This window comes from Corvus brachyrhynchos, unplaced genomic scaffold, assembly GCF_000691975.1.
Source record: "Corvus brachyrhynchos isolate BGI_N302 unplaced genomic scaffold, ASM69197v1 scaffold59, whole genome shotgun sequence".
Classification (NCBI taxonomy): domain Eukaryota; kingdom Metazoa; phylum Chordata; class Aves; order Passeriformes; family Corvidae; genus Corvus; species Corvus brachyrhynchos.
The window spans coordinates 4,360,175-4,375,309 of NW_008246054.1; the positions used below are offsets into that span (position 1 = coordinate 4,360,175).

At 53.1% G+C, this 15,135-nt stretch overlaps 1 protein-coding gene across 4 annotated transcripts in view; it reads right to left on the reverse strand.

The window, feature by feature from the left end:
• Positions 1-354: 354 nt before the first annotated feature.
• Positions 355-15,135, reverse strand: part of NTNG2 (netrin G2) — a 45,501-nt gene continuing 30,720 nt past the window's right edge. For 2 of the 4 annotated variants that reach the window (XM_017745563.1, XM_017745564.1), the window contains 11 exons: positions 14,458-14,630; positions 12,844-12,870; positions 10,806-10,949; positions 8,619-8,687; positions 6,653-6,727; positions 5,616-5,666; positions 4,850-4,915; positions 4,314-4,388; positions 2,558-2,725; positions 1,820-1,954; positions 355-1,506 (listed from right to left, as the gene is read on the reverse strand). In XM_017745563.1, the coding sequence (XP_017601052.1) occupies positions 1,283-1,506; positions 1,820-1,954; positions 2,558-2,725; positions 4,314-4,388; positions 4,850-4,915; positions 5,616-5,666; positions 6,653-6,727; positions 8,619-8,687; positions 10,806-10,949; positions 12,844-12,870; positions 14,458-14,630 (1,207 nt within the window). In that variant the 3' untranslated portion in view covers positions 355-1,282. The remainder of the gene's footprint in view (positions 1,507-1,819; positions 1,955-2,557; positions 2,726-4,313; positions 4,389-4,849; positions 4,916-5,615; positions 5,667-6,652; positions 6,728-8,618; positions 8,688-10,805; positions 10,950-12,843; positions 12,871-14,457; positions 14,631-15,135) is intronic. The other 2 variants (XM_017745565.1, XM_008642192.2) reach the window with 2 other exon arrangements.

Consider the following 15,135-nt stretch of genomic DNA (forward strand, 5'->3'; position numbering starts at 1 on the left):
TGGCTGCTTAAAAATACAGCATTTTCTGCAAAGGTGCATCATGGCACCAGCTGGAGGCATGGGGGGCTGCAGTGGGGTTGGGACAGCTGAGGTCCCCCTGGAGAAGCATCCCTGCACTGGCCAGCCTTTTCCTGCTGCAGGCTCATTTGGAAATGGCCTTTTCACACAGGACCAGTGCTTAATATATCACTCAGACTTTGCTCATTGTCTACAGTTAGAAGTCTAACCTAGGCTCAGCAAAGTAATTAGGAGAAATAATTAACAGCTCTCAGTGATGAGGCAACCTCTCTCTCCCTCCCCTCTCCCTCACCATGTGGTGCACCTTGGTAGTGACTCAGAAAACACAAGAGGACATTATGAATCAAAAAATAAGTCTTTACCTGTAATTAACTGTGCACACAGAAAGGAAAACGTGGTGATCAAGCAGCCATTAATAGTTGCTTTACTGGAGGAGAATACACCAGAATCAAATGCTCATGGCAAAATGTCCCTTTAGGTCGTGGTTCTGTTATAACATTTAATCCAAACAAAAATAAGTCTCTGCCAAAAGAAGTATTTGACCCGTACACCATACGGACATGTGTGGATAAGACACTGCACTCCTCACGTTCCAAGTGCCTCGTGGCCCCTGTGTTCTCCATAAGTGCAAGAAAACAAAACCCAGCCATGAAAATACAAAATCAATGCAGCAACTACAGTCGTAGGCAACAGTATGTGCGTGGCCAGGCCCATGGTGGGATGCGGGACTATGCAGCAGGGATGGACCAGAGTCCCCTCTCCCCTCCCTCCCCGTCCCCTGCCTGGTGTGTGGTGGGGCTCTGGAGTTGTCATGACAGGCTTTTCCAAAACAGGACGCTAAGAGGAGGGAAAATAAAAAGAACACCCCAGCCTATACCAAAGTAAATAAAGTAATAATAAAAAAAACATCCCTTGGATCGGGGCACTGTTTGCCCAGGGCCCCGGCGGCCCCGGGCCGCCCTGTGCGGAGCAGGACAGAGTCACTGTGCGCAGGGAGGACGGACGGGCCGTGTCCCGGCACAGGCTGTGCGGTCCCCATGTCACCGCCCGGCCCCGGCTCCGCGCTGGGACACCGGGCTGGCTCCGCGGGCACGAGCCAGCCCCGGGCTCCCTGCGTACCTCTCTGCTTGGAAAGTGGACCGAAAGACGTTGTGCAAGTCCTAGCGTGAAGGAAGGCGGAGGAGGCTGTGGGGACGGCCACCCGTCACCTCGGTGTCCCCAGGTCCCTCGGGTGACGCGCCCGGGCTGGGCTCCCTCTGCGGCCTCAGAGGTCCACCCAGCCTCGCAGCTGCAGGGCGAGCACCCCCAGGGCCACGGTGGCCAGGCTGCCGCCAGCACCGAGAGCACCGTCACAGTCCTTTTTGTCCACTTCACACCTGGACTGCTGGCACAGGACCCCCTTGAAGCCCACGGGGCAGATGCAGCGCTGGTTCTGGTAGCAGGTGCCACCGTTCTGGCAGAGCAGGAGCTCGTCATCGCAGACATTGGCTGCAGGGTGAGAGAGAGGGATGTGGGTGTTACACCCCTTGGTTGCAACAGGAACTAGATTTTAGCTCTTAGGAGTTAAATTATCCAGCCCTCCCAGTGCTAGAGAGCAGTTCCAAAGTCAGCAGAATGCAGTGGAGGGGTGCAAACTCCATGGGCAAAGCTATCAAGTCATTTTGGATTTGGGAGGAATGGCCGGGATCTGCTCACCCTGCACCACAAGCATCATGGGGCACCCGAGCCAACAGTGCTGGAGATCCTGCTCCTGTTTGGAGCCATCTCACAGCTCCCTGTGGCCCTGCAGTCGGGTACTCACGGAAGCAGCCCTGTCTCCAGTAGTAGTTGGGCAGGCAGTCGTCGCACTTGGGCCCCGTGGCACCTTCCTTGCACTCACAGTAGCCGGTCTCGTTGCAGCGGTCGTGCATGGAGCCGATCTGGTTGCAGTTACATTCTGGCCAAAGACAGGGAGGTCACAGCCTGTCCTGCCTCGGGGTCCGTGCATGCAGCTCCCTGCGGGAGGGGCTGGGGACTTTGGAAAAGTCTGGAGATGTGCTGTGGAAGAGAGCTTAGAGACCAAGGGGCTGGGAGGATGTGGTGGCCTGAGAGGCCCTGACAGTGCAAAAGGCCATGGGTACAAAGGCCACTCCTCTTTGGAGCTGAGCCCCTCCTGGCTGAGCAAGGCATCTGAATCCAGTCAGAAAGGTATTCTACTGTGAGGGTGTGGAGGCCCTGGCATGGTTTGCCCTGGAGCAGCTGTGGCTGCCCCTGGATCCCTGGCAGTGTCCAAGGCCAGGTTGGACGGGCCTTGGAGCAACCTGGCATAGTGGAAGGTGTCTCTGCCCATGGCAAGAGGTTAGAGATAGTTTCCAACCCAAACTGTCCTGTGATTCTATGATATTATATAGGCTTTATTGTCAGGGAAGAGGTGCCTTGGCAGGCTGCAGTGACCGTACCAGCTGCTATCCTTGCAGAGCATGCATGTGGGGCAAACACCCTCCAGAGAGGGGCTGAATGAAGCCCACCCACAGAGTGAGGACCCACCCCGGGTGCTCACCTATGCAGACATTCTCATCGTCCAGCTCGGCCGAGCTGTTGCGGTAGAAGCCCAGGCGGCAGTGCTGGCAGTGCTGGCCCCGCGTGTTGTGCTTGCAGCTCACGCAGGTCACCACGTTCAGGAAGTCGATGTAGCTGCAGCGGTTGGAGTGGCCGTAGCACTCGCAGTCTGCGGAGGAGAGGAGGAGAGAGCTGGGACATGGGCCTGGAGCACCTTCCCTCCACTGGGAGGAGGAGAGGAGCTGCTGTGGAGGAGAGTCCTGCCTGGGGGAATGCTGTAGGAATGCTGTGGGAATGCTGTGGCCACTGCCAGCATAGGGCTGGGGTGTGCTGGGCAGGAGGAGTGCACACAGTTCTCCACCACCACGGGGGGATAGGGCTGGAAATCATCGCTCAGAGAGCAGAGCAGGGTCAGGGTCCCTGTAATCTTGGGGTGTGGACAGGCAGGAGCCAGCCCCTTGCAATCCCAGGACATAATCTCTTTCAGAAAGTGCATAATCATGGGAGCAGGCAGTGGAGGGGAGTCAGGTGGTAATTACAGAGCTGCCTTGTTAATGAGCAGAGCCCTATGCCGGGGTTTGGTTCTGGGGAGGCTGCAGGACCTGTGAGGAGCTGGGCTGGGGTGCAGAGCCCTGGCAAAGGCTCTGCCTCTCTGGGGCACAGAGGGGAGTGGCCCGTGGGATGGGGCTGGCAGAGGCTGCTTAAGTGGAGATGAAGCTGCTGCGTGTCCAGGTAAAACCTCACAGCTTCTCTTTTTCCCCTCTGTGTCCCTTCTCAGCAGCCCCATTCCTGTTGTGAAGGGTGGTGGCTCTCCGGTTAAATGTTTAAAATAAGTCTATGCAAGGTAACATGGCTTGTGTGGGATCTTTCAACAGCTGGTGGACGGGTGTGTGAAGGTTTGAACCAGGGCTTGCCTGGAACAGCACAGCCTGCAAAGGCTGCTGATGGGGTGGGACATGCCACTATCACTTGGCCAAGTGCTCCTGTCCCCAGGGCTGACCTCTCTCAGCTGTGGGCACGTGTTAGAAAACAACCATCTGTGGGTGAATTTGTAGTCAGGGGGATTGGATTATGTGCTTCTTGTGCTTGCTTTTTATTACCATGACTAGGGATGGTGATAACCTTGCAGTGCTGGATCTTACTGGGAGTTTATATGTAAATGTGTTTATGTACTGATATGTGCAACTCTGGAGAGAAGGAGGTGACTTGTGGCCCAGCTGGCCTGGTCAGGAGGTTCCCAGCCAGCAAGGGCAGGGGATAACATGAGCAGAAATTCTCAGCCAGGTCTGAGCTTTCAGAGCCTTCGGAGAGAGGTTTGGAGCTGGGGCTTTGTTCCAAGCAGGACATTAAACATTCAGGGATGGCAGAGGGGTGGCAGGGAAGGGTGTGGGTTGGCATGCGCATGCAGCTGGAGGAGGAGATGTGATCAATGACATGATGACCAGGGAAGATGGAGCAGGGCAGAGGTTTCCCCACGGTTCACAGCTGCCTGAAGAGGAGCTGAGAGTGTCTTGTAATCCTGACCCCCTGTGAAAGAACTTCAGCCTCATCAACTGACATCCAAAGAATTTCAGCTCAAATACTGCCTGCTGCAATTCCCAAGCAGTGTTTCAGACTCGGGAAGCACTGCTACACACAGCTAACAACTAACCACAACTCGGACAGACCCTCCCCACCTTCTCCGTGTCTGAGTCTGCAGGACCACCTCACCTGAGCGAGGTCAGGGAGCCCTGGAGTGCCGCCCTCCCTCCACTTACCTTTGTACGTTTCAATGGGAGCCACTGGGCCAGAGTTTGGTTTGAGCCGGATGAGTTTTGAGCTCTTTGAGGATGCTTGAGAAAAATCAGAGACAGGCTTTTTCTCACTGCTCAGCACCACCCCGTGTCCTCCCCTGCCACGAGAACAATGCCGAGCCAAGAGCACTGTGCTGGCATCTATTTCTGCACCAGACAGCTGGGAGCTGCTACATTTCTCCTCTTCCCCTCCCCTCCTCAAAGTCTGATGCATGAAAAACTCAATGCACAACACTACTGCAGAGCTGGGAGGAGCAACTCACCCACGTGCCCCCTTGATTAGGGTTTGGTGGCGTGGTTTGGGTTGTTTGGGATAAGGATCTACAACTTACAAACCACATCTACAGGCCATGGGCTCGGGCTGATGGAGGTCACGCCAGCTGGCAGCCAAAAATCTGCGAGGAGGACAAGCACTACGGAGGTGGCATCTGGGAGGAGTTGCTACAGGGTCGTGCAGAGCAGGTGCTGCTCCAGCCTGGCCTGTCCCCAGCAGCACGTACCTGTCTTTTTGCCGTGCTTCTTGCCTGCAGAGTGTGCTGTGCGCCCTGCTTTGCTCTTCGGAGCCGCTACACCAGGATAAAACAGGTCTTAGAGATGTGCTGGGGAGGGGCCTCCCAGGCCAGCCCAGGGCCATGTTTCCTATGTGTCCTCAGGGTAAAGGGCTGTCCCGGCTGGAACGGGGCTCCCTGGGGGTTGTGCTGTCTCTGTCTCACACAGAATGACCCAGCACTGAGGGTGAAGGCCATTGAGCCTTGGGAGGTTTTGGGCTTTGGTGAGCCCAGTGAGGGGCAAGGTTGAGCAGCACTGAGGTCCCACAGGGTGTTTGGAAATGGATTCTGGTTCTGTTGTTTTTTTTGTGAAGCTCAAGCCCTTGCAAGTGCTGTGGTGCTCAGGGAGACCCTGGGTGGGCATTGCCAGCTCCAGCCTCCTGTGTTGGTCACAGCCTCACAGTGACAGTGATGGCAGGAGGTGGCCATGCTCCCCATGGGCTCAGCCATGGTCAGAGTGCACCCACTCCTGCTTCCAACACCACCCCTGAGGCTGCAGTGGTACCAGGGCCCTGCTGGTCTCCATGGCTTTCCTTGACCCCAAACATCTCCAAAAAGACCTCCCTGGGGCTGGATGAGCGAGCTGAGCTGAGCTGGACCCTCTGAGTAGGAGATTGTGCGATGGTGGGTTGTGCTGAGGGCAGGTGGGTTGTCCTGGCCTGTGGCACCAAGGCAGAAACCTGCCCTGTCCCAGCCTTGGGGACAGGTCTGGCCTTACCTCGCATGTTCTCAGGAGGGTCTGGTGGCTTTGGCTTCTGTCCAAGTGCTGCTGTGTTTGGTGGGTCATCACAGGTGGCATCAGAGAGAACATCAGATTTAAAACAGACCCCCCCCGGGCTGCTTAAAAAGGTGGCAAAGGGACACTGGAAGCTCTAGGCAGGTGTCTAGGCTGGGTCAGCAGAGCTATATCTGGTTGAGGATATGCTGAAGCAGGAAGGAGAGACAAAGTCTCCTGAAAATTAGCATCTAGAAGTGTGAAGAGAGGCAGGAAAAATATTCCTAAGGGGAAGGTGTGGGAGCTGCCGGGTGGCTGAGTGTTGGCACATGGTCCTGACATTGCCCAGGCATGGAGAAGCCAAATCTGCAAAGCACTGTCAGGATGTCAGCACACCTGGCCCCTTGGTGTAGCTGCATCAAAGGCAGCTTTGCCTCTCTGTGAGGCCAGACAGCCCCAGGATGTGGTGATCTGCACGGGAGGGATGCTAAAGTCTACGGCTGGAGCGAGCTACAGGAATCTTGGGTGGGAAACAGGAGCTGAGCGCCAGAGGCAGCCACCAAAGCGTGTGTGTGGTGGGAACCCTGAGGAGGAGAAGCTTCAGCTTCAACAGCCAGAGAGAAACCTCCCAAAGCTCCCACCTGGAGCACCTCAGGCAGTCACACAGGAGACCTGAACAAGGAGATACATTAGAAGGATCTGTGCTCTAAAGGACACAGGCCTATCCACTCACAGGGTAATTCTGCTCTACAAACAGGCTCCAGCCTCAGGAGGTGACAGCATTTCCATGATCCTCTCCATTCACCCCAGGAGCAAGCTGTGAACAGTCCCTTCTACCACTCACCACCCTCATCTAAACCCCGAGGCTCAATCCAGCCTCACCGGATTCCCAGCTGTGTGCAGGGCACAGACAGGCCCTGAGCTTTTTCCCAGGCGGAGGAGGAGAAAGGCATGGAAAACACAGATCCAGAGCTAGAAACTAAAGCATTCTCTGAGCTGGTTCTCACTGGCAGGACCCAGCTCAGCCACGTGGCACCTACCTTGTGCTCCTGGGCCAGTCTTGGCCAGGGGAGAGCCCACCTGCAGTGGGGCAGCTGCCGACAAGCTGGGGTAGTCTTGCAGTGATCAAAGGGAAAATTGTGTTACTGGGGGAGCTGGTATCCCATGAGGAGCCCTGCAGCATTCCCACAGGGAGTCAGAGCCCCAAATCCAACACCCAGCCCTGTGCCACGGAGGTCCTTAGGCACTAGAAGGGCTGGGGAGCCCTTGGATTGTGAGGGGCAGCTCAGCACACAGGGGTTTGCTCCTGTGTTTGGAGCAGGATCTGAGCCACCGCCCTGCACCCCTCTGCTTTGAAGGAACAGCTGAAAAACAGCCCAGGTAGCCTGGGATGGAGGCACCAAGCCCTGGTTTCCAATCCCAGCTTCCAGGCCCTCCTTCAGGCTCTGCTCTTTTCCCTCAGAAATAGAAATTAAAGAATTTCCAACCACCGCAGAGAAGTTGAACCAGCAAGAAATTCTATAGCTCACTTGTTTGGTTTCCCTGCAAACCCTCACCCCCACTGGCTCCATCCCCCTCCCCGGCTCCTCAGTATTGGTAACAATCTTCAGGTTTGCTAGAAAACAAACCAGGGACTAAGAATTTTAAAAGCCATATTATTAATTTCAAGCTCCAGTTGGGTAACATAAGGAGGAGGAGGAAAAAAAAAAAAATCTCTTGATCCTTGCCAAGTTTCAAAGGACAAACCCGAGTAGGAGAGAAATGTGATTTCCCAGCCTCGTCAAGGGGATGATAAACAATACAGAATAAAAAAGAAAAAAAAAAAGATTATTTTTTTAATGACAAGCTCTAAGAGAAGGTGATAGACATTGTCCTTTTCAGCTGGAAAATGGAAACCAATTGATATTAATACGGTGTTAAAGAGAATATGAAAAAATCCCTGTGCAAATTGGCAAGGGTTTAATTAGAGTCACAATAAAAAACAGCCCTGGAGGCATTTTGCTTTTTAGTCATTCACATACACCTCCACTCAATCGCATTTACAGAGCCAAGAAAATTATTAATGCTCATTATCCTGAGAACCTTTCCCTTTGTAGCTCTGGGCCATAATGGACAATTTTACATTTTGGGAGGGGGAGAGAAACACGTTTTGCCCCAGACCCACTTCATAAAAATGGGAAACGATGGGCAGCTCTGATGGAATTGCTGTTCTGGTGGGCTTCTGAGGAAGTGGAATAAATGGAACCAAGAAGTCACATTTCATAGCAAAAACCATTGGGGAAAACAGCACTGGAGAAGCCTGGAAAAGTCCTTCTCAAAACATAAACGTGGGATCCCTTCCTGCAGGACCTCCCCAAAGCCAGGCTGTCAGTGTTCACTTTCTGCTGGAGTTCGTGACCACCCAGCAGGGCTGAGGCTGGTCCTGTTTTTCCCAGAGGTGAACTGGCACTGCTGAGACTGCCATGAACTAAAGGGAGAAAAATTGCAGCAGGAAAAAAAAAAAAAAAGAAAAAAAAGAAAGAAAAGTTGGGGCTTTTTTGCTTATTTTGAACATGGGAAAAAATATAACAAATGGCAAGGAAGAAGCTGACAGGCTTCAAGGAAGGTTTTGAAATAACAGAACTGCAGAAGGCAAAGGAGAATAGCACTTAATTCATCCTCCTAAGGGTAACTCTGCGATTTCTTTTCCTTCCACCCGTTTTGGCAGCTTCCACTGCCTTCAGACCACAGCCCTTGCCCATGAACTCATCCCTCTCTCCCCTCTCGCCGCACGACTGGGCACAAAAAGCATCCTACGAGCACGACCACAGCTCCACCTTGACCACGGAAAACACCACGAGCAGCCAAAGGAAGCAGATGTCTAGCAGCTCCATGCAACCCAGAGACAACCCAAATCTAATCTACTCCTCTAGCCTACGTGCCACGCTGCTTCTGCCGTGCTGCTACCCACTGGTGTGCGGAGGCACTGGGGAGAAGGGAAAAACACGTCGGGCTGGCTTTAAATACCTGATTTTTTCTGTGTTTCTGTCACGGGCACAGAGGAGGCAAACTCAGAGGCTGGTCTGATGATGCTTGCTTATGGTGGGAAGCAGAAATTCAGAGGGCAGAAGACAGTGTGTCAATTAGAGGGTGAAACAGCGTGGGGATGGGACAGGGCTCTGGCAGCACTGGTTTAAATGTCAGGCTTTAAAGCAAGGAGGGATTTTTAATGCTTCTAAAATTCAGAAGGGGGTTACAACAGAGTATCTCACTTTGGGATTCTGACCCTGCTTGGGGGTCACCTCCTGCAAATATGTCCTACCAGGAGCTCAGGGGGTCACCCCTTTCACAAGGTGTCTCCCTTGAGGCCCAGGTGAATTAGATCTGCAGCTTCTTGGGGATGTCATGGATTTAAAGAAACACTTTATGTTTTCCACAGAGAAGGAGCAACATCTCAGGCCAAAAGGAGATCAGAATTAAGCTGTGCCTTGATTCTCTCTTGCTGGTCAAGGGCACACAGTGGACCTTTGGCATCAAACCCCTCAGGCTGCCCAGGTAAGAGCAGGTCCTTGAGCTGCTGGGTGGTCCTGGCTACCCTATTCTGTGGAGCAGCCCCTCCAGGGACTGTCACCACTCCCAGGCACACCATCCTGGGGTGGGACCTGGCTCTGGAGAAGCACAGATGGGGATCTGGATGGGGGTGAGGAGCTCGGAGCTCAGGCCTGGCTGTATCAAGCCAAGGATCTGGCAGCTGGGCTGCAATTTATTAATTTTGTCCCTTGCCATCAGTTAATGAAAGCGTTAGGAAAACATTTTCTCTGCCCAGGAAGCAGGTTTTGGAGGAGGAATAAACCCTGAGGTGCGTGATGTCTCTCAGGTCCCTCAAAGCAGCCTGGCAGGAGAGGTTACCCCCAGCACCCCAACCCCATAGAGACACTGTCCTGCCTGTGCCAGAGGTGCCACAGAACACTGCAAATTGTAAAAGAGACACACCAAGCAGCTACCCACATGAACACAGCAAAAAAAATAGCCCTAAAATGTCACTACAGGTGAGCATGGATAAAAATCAGATGGCCCCAAGTGCATGGTGTGGATGCAGCTGTGATCACCTGGCCCTGCTGGGGCTGTGGGGATGGTGTGAGCTCCAGGCTAGGGGGTGGATGAACCTCCTCCTGCACAGGTACAGCTTAGGTCTGGGTGAGGAGCCCTTCCTAACAGAGCTGAGCCTTGCACTCTTTTTCCAGGGTCACTCCAACTCTGTGGAAGTTGCACCTAAACCCTCGGCTCCCTGATTAACTCCTCAAGCAGGGTACTTCCATGAATATATCTATATTTGCATAAACATGCAATCAAGTTTCCTCATCCCTTTGACTGGCTTCTGGCAGCTCCCCCAGACAGACTGTTACTAACATGCTGTGGGTGTAAAACGTCCTCCTGGGAAATATCAGGCCCTGAAAGCATGGCAAAGGGAGGAATGCGTGTCTAATTCCCCCATGAGCAGCTTAAAAAAATGTCCTGCTGTTAAGTTTTATCTGCTCATTTCCAAAAGACAAGGAAAAACACTGTCTCCTTGTTCACAGGGGGAGGGAAGGAGGAACCCCCAGAAGAAGGACAAAAGTTTTCCTCCACAGGGTGATTTCAGAAATTAGGAAAGGATGTTTCTGGCGCGTGTGTGAGCTCCAGCCCTGCACGCTCCCGGGCTGCTTGGACAGCGGCCACCTGGGGAATGTTGGAATTCTGCCCTAGGAAAACTGCACCTGCATTACATCCATGAGTTTGGCCACAGGGACTTGGTGCAGGACTGGGACAACCAGCAAGGACAGAGCAAAGCCTGTGGGCTGCTCTGAGTCTGGTGGCAAGTGGCAGGAGGTCAGGGATAGAGCAGGATGGGGTTCAATTCCCCCCTCCTTCCAGAGAAAGATGTGGTTTAAATTTATTACGGATCAGTAAAGTCTTCATTGCTTTCCTGCTCTGCCTTGTCATGGAGCTGTGAGAGCATCTCTGGCAGCTGTGCCAGAGACAACAGCAAACCAGGGCTTCCTGGAGGCTGGGGGAAGCGAACCAAGTCAGGGTGATTTTTATCCACGTCCCTTTATCATCCTACAGAGCAGAGACCCACAGCTGCCAACACAGCAGCCCCGTGGGAAGCAGCTGAAAGAGGAGCCTGGGAACAGAGTCCTGGCTTCAGAGCGGGGCAGGGAGCATGGCACCCACCTGGCTGGCTGGTGGTGGCTGGTAGGGGGGTGCTGCTGGTAGTGGTGGTGGTTGTGGTGGTGGTTGAGGTGGTGGTGGTTTTTGCGGTGGTGGTTTTTGCAGTGGTGGTTTTTGCCGTGTTTGCTCGCTGAGGTCGCTCGTACGCTGACAAGCAAAGAGAAGAGTTGGGAGGCACTTACTGGGGGGAATGGAGGGTTTCCATGCCAGCCTGCACACCCGTGAGGCTGCTGCTGCTGGGCTGAACTGGTGACTGATTTCTCAGCACAGTCACAACTGGGGCACTGGCAGGATTAAGGCGACGGCGGCTCGGTGACGCTGCACGCAGCGAGGGCATGTGTGTGTGTGAGCAGGGGCTGCAGGCTGGGGCTGTATCAGCTTACTCTGTTGGTGCAGATATTGGCTTAAATACTTACAGCTCGATCATAAACTAATTGCCAATTAAGCTGAAAAGGGGAAATGGAGGCATGTCTGGGCAGGGATGGGGCGAGGAGCGGGTGGGAGGTGCCAAGGAGCCCCCAGGCCAAGCTGTGCTTCCAGTGCCCGGTGCCTACGTGCCCAGCTGTGCTCCTTCCACAGTGCCATTCCCTGCTGCCACCCCTCACCAGACTGCCTGCCACCATCAAAGCCAACCAGGACCATTGGCACGTGTTTGTTTCCAGTGGCACCCTTCAAATTTAGGATGGCTTGGGGTCAGCAGAGCCCCCGCAGAGCCGGGTGGGAGCGATCCCACCCCACTGCTCCCCACAACAGCCCCGACTGGAGTAACACTGGGACACAAATTCCTGCTTAACTTACACCTGCTGCCCTCCTGTCCTTGTTTGTCCCACTGCTTCATGCAGATTATCGTGCTTAATTTCATAATAGCCCTGAGCTAGTTTAAATACTTAATTTAGGTCACTTCTAGTCTCCTATGTGGGCTAAATAATCTCTCCTTAACTGGCCTTGGACGCAAATCCCTCCTGTCCACCTCCTGCACATCACTCCCAGCACCCTCCTGGCTTCTGCCCCGCAGAAAATCTTGATGGGGAACGTTTTCCAGGGAAACAAAAGTAGTGCTGAGGATGCCAAGCTTTGTAAATGGGAAGAAAAAAAATTATCAGAATGATTTTGAACAGAAAGGTGAAGAATATTTTGGACTGTTGAAACATTTATTTTTTTAAATCCTAAATTACTTGAGGGAGACTTTTAATTTTTATTTGAAAATTTCAAGCACTTAACTGCTAAAAACCTAAATATGGTTCATTTACCCAGAAAACCTGTCCTCCATTTTTCTATTAGGTGCATTTTTCTTAATTGCAATTTCATTTGCATTTCCCTGAAACGATTCCTCCTCCAATTCTTTCCACTTGCCTGCAAACCAAAGAATTCATTATTCATTCAGCTCCCTGATTTGTCTCTTCTGGAGGGGCACTCCAAACCACAACACTCAAACCCAGGCTTCTGCTTACCCAAAACTCCAGGCTCTTTGATATCAAACTACCTCCAGCTTTGTTAAATAAGGAGCCCTCTCCTGCCATCAATCTTGCAGCAGAAATCCCCGCTGAGCTCTGCTGCCTTTGCTGCTGACACCTCACAGACATATGTTCATATACATACACGTGTACATACAGATGTACACACACTCTATATGCTTTTTTATTGATAGACCAAGGTGACCCAGCCTGGGTCCTACGCCAAATAATTCACACCCAGCTCCTTCTCAGAGCAATTCTGCAATACTGGGGGGGACAGGGGGGAGTTCACAGGGAGCACTGGTGATTTTGAAGAGTCTTTTTTTATTTCCTTTCTGGCTGCCATACTAACGAACCTCACGGGGGGAAACCATGCCAGAGGGAGAGGCAAAATGAGGCTACTGAAGTCAGAGGAAGAAAATATAAGACTCTTTGACAGGACAGAAAATGAGGCACAATTAGGGAAGACTTATTGCCTGGAAAATGATAATGGATAGAAAATAACCATATTTTTTTTCCTAGTGGCATCCACAAGGATCATGCACCGAGGTGTTAAATGCCAGCGTTTCACTCAGGGTTTTACTTACTGCCAGAGGCTGAGCCTGCAGCTGCACCTGGAAAAAACAAGAGGAAGCCCAGTCACTGGAAGCAGGACACCATCAGAAGATCATACAGACACACAACATGGGACTCAACAGCAGCTAATTAGTGGGGGCTTGCTCACAGGCACATCAGTTTGCTGCTACAGCTTAAAAGCTGCTTTTGTCAAAGCACAGAAACAGCCAGACAACGCTGTCTGGGCTCCTGGCATCTCAAGCCTTTCACCCGGGGAAGGAAAACCAGCGTGGTCCTTGCTGATGGGTTTTTTTCTGTTAACCATTTCCTTGGGCTGCTGTGAAAGCCCAGCAAAGGACAAGCACATCCTTGGAGGAGCACTGGGCTGAGGACAGGTTGTAGGGTCTGAACAGGGAACTAAAGGCCATGGGCCTCCCTGCTGTAGCACGTGGGTGAATCATGGAAAGTCTCAGCTCTGCATGAACATAAAGCACAGGAGCAGTGATGGAAGAGGTAGGACTACCAAGAGGAGAGGGCTTCAGAGAACTGCCTCTGGGGCAGAGGAAGAGGATGTTGATGTGGGGAGAAGGAAGCAGAGGAGAGAGTTGGGGTGGGGAGGAGGAAGAAGACTGAGTGACAGATGGGAAGAGAGATGAATAGGAAAAGGAAGAGCAGAGGAGAAAGAGAAATAGGAAGAGACACAAGGAACGGAGGGGAGGGAAAAAGAGAGAACAGCATGTCTGTGCCTGTCAACACCAGAAACTCTCCCAGGCTCCTTTGAAGCAATGCAGCCGCTTGGTGGGAGCTGACAAGCTCGTTCCCTTTCAAAGAACCTGCTCGTCTACCAGCCCTGGCACACACAAAACATTCCCGTCACGGCCTTCGGAGCCTGAATTTCAGCTTTGATCATCTTAAAGCACATAAATCTTTCAAAAACTTTGGGGGGAGGGAGAGCAAAGATTCTCTTTGGTAATGCTCAAAGCTGGTGCTTGAAAGGCTGGAGTGGCTACTGTAGCTTCATGACATTTAAACAAGTTTGCTAATGTGGAGTGGACAGGAACCCAAGAGGAACCGGCCCATCTGTGATGTGTCCTGCCCCAATTCCCTGCTCGGAGGATGGTGGGAATGCATCCTCCCTCTCGCCTGCGCGCCGCCACCGCTGTCAGAGCCGTGTTCCAGCAGCAATTGGAGGAGGCTGGGGCTGCGCACGGGGACCGCAGCTCGCAGTGCTTCCCTGGAACACCGGCACGCACGGAACGGGATCCAGAGCGCAGCCAGCACTCCTGCAGCTGAGCAGAGCCAGCACAGAGCCCCAGGGCTGCTCGACAGCCAGAGCTCTGCTGTGCTGAATAACGCCTTTGTCAAAGGGCAATAACTGGCATTGCCCCGAAGCCGTGGTTATATCTTGGCCCAAGGTCATCCTCCCCATTCTTGACCATCATTTAGATTCACCATTCCTCTACCAGCAGCCAACCAGATCCTCTTTCATTTCTCTCTGTACCAAGACAGGGGTAAGAACCCGTTTCCCTTTGGAAAGCTGAGCATCCTGCATGGATTCAAGCTGGAGAAGGACAAGATGAGCACCCGCTCCCATCTGTGGGTGTTGAGCAGCCCAAGGCAGGGCTGGCTCCCTGCAGGTTACTTACATGCATTGGGGGACCCGTTAGGGAGAGGCAGGTAGGACCCTGCTCGCCAGGACCTGGAGCGAAAGTTCTTCTTGCACTTGCCGCAGTCCTGCCCCGTGGTGTTGTGCTCACACTCGCACTGGAGGCTGCCCTCTTTGAAGGTGCACAGGTTGGCGTGGAGGTTGCATTTACACCTGGAGGAAGAAGACAGGGGGAGAGCTGTCAGGTGTTACTGCTGCTCCTCCTTGCCCCCAGCGTAGCGTTGAAAATGTGCTGAAGCTGGGCTGGTCACCCCTTCCTGCTCTTCCTGCAGGTTCTTCTCACTGAACTCAGCAGTTTTCCCCAGGTATCTGGTGCTGGGGTTCAGTGTCCACTTCCTCGCCCAGGGCAGATCTGCAGTCTCTCGTCCAAGATGAGACACTTCACTCCCACCATCCGACTGAGGAGCACAGACTGTTTAATGGCAAGTCAGCATCTCCAGCTGAGATACCAGGAAGGCGTCACTCACATGTCAGGCTGTCACAGGAATCTGGGTGACTACCTCAGATGGAAGCTTTTATTGGAGGCAGCCTCGGGCTTTTGGATGGAGGAGCCGGGCTAACCCTGATGGCTGTCAGCCCTTGCCCCCTGTGCACTGTGCCAAAGCCAATAGCATTTTCTCCCGTGGTGTGAGGCTGCCCAGCACAAACCCTTTTCCCT